Raw genomic sequence first — 1,273 nt, forward strand, 5'->3', positions numbered from 1 at the left:
CGCATAGCAAATGAATTATAAAAATGTTTATACAGTTGGTATGTCTTTATTAAAATTTTATTTACTTTATATAATAAGCCAGATATCATCGAACTTGCAACTACTCCCAGGAACAAATTACCAAATGTTTTTGCAGAATTAGAATTTATATCAGAAAATTCCCTAGCAACTAATAAATTATTATCATGTTCAAATTCTTCTGTCTTTTCTTGTGCTAAAAATTTTTCTTCACATTTTAATATATTTATCGCTTTTTTCGGGTCGTAATATTTACATTTTTTATAAAAATCTTCATTCTTATTCTTATATTCTCGAATATATAATATGTCAAATTGTTCATAAAGTTGAGATTTCTGTTTGAAATATTCTTCATATATCTTGCATTTTTCATAACTAGAACCAGCTATTTTAATAACTTCATCATAATCGACACAATAATCATAAAGATCCTTACTCTTTTTCCAGTTATTTAATGAAATAAATGCATTTACCTGATGCAGGCAATTATCGGCATGTACTTGATTGATACCTGTAAAAACATTGCTTAAAACAAACTTAAAATTAGCATAAGGAACAATAACACTTCTAGGATTATGTTCGAAATGTTCAAACAACTGTTCGTATATCCAAAGGCTCAAAAGGTTACAATGCTGATCATTCAAATGTTCTTCATTTTTTACTTCATAATTAGTTTTTAGATATTGTACAAGATTTTCACAAATACTTATAATTTCTGAATCGGGGTCGCCTAGAATATACAGTAATTTACATTCTTCTTTGTGATGACCTAATTTGTTATATGAAGTTTTCAAATTATGATAAAAAATTTCTGATGGTAATTCTATTGAAGACATGTTTAAGTAATTCTAAGTAAAAGGAATTTTTCGTGAATTCTTAGGTTTAGGTCTTAGGTTTCAAGGGTTTCAGGCTTTACTCTTAGGGTTTTAGGCTTTTAGGGTTCAGGGTTTAGGGTTTAGGGTTCAGGGTTTTTGTTAGCGTTTAGTGCTCATTTGTTCAGAGTTTAGTACTTTAGGTTTTGGAGAGTAGGGTTCAGGGTTTAGGGTGTATTAGTTATTTTTTTTATGCGGAACCGTATCATGAGGAATGGAATTGAGCGTTCATTTAATACAATGTTAATTTATTTCTTATATTGCTCAATTATAATATAATTGATATTTCTTTTTCTCTGTAATATTTTTGCCATCAATAATCATACGTATAATTTTATGGAACATATTATAATGACATATAAAACATGTTTTACACTTATATG

At 27.7% G+C, this 1,273-nt stretch overlaps 1 protein-coding gene across 1 annotated transcript; it reads right to left on the reverse strand.

The window, feature by feature from the left end:
- Window positions 1–33: 33 nt before the first annotated feature.
- Window positions 34–854, reverse strand: PCYB_007090 (hypothetical protein; the record flags this gene model as incomplete). Its single annotated transcript, XM_004228130.1, has 1 exon — window positions 34–854. A coding segment is annotated over one exon (821 nt), but the record flags the coding sequence as incomplete, so codon positions are not given.
- Between the last annotated feature and the right edge of the window lie 419 nt (window positions 855–1,273).

The sequence above is a fragment of the Plasmodium cynomolgi genome (assembly GCF_000321355.1).
Source record: "Plasmodium cynomolgi strain B DNA, scaffold: 1165, whole genome shotgun sequence".
Lineage (NCBI taxonomy): Eukaryota > Apicomplexa > Aconoidasida > Haemosporida > Plasmodiidae > Plasmodium > Plasmodium cynomolgi.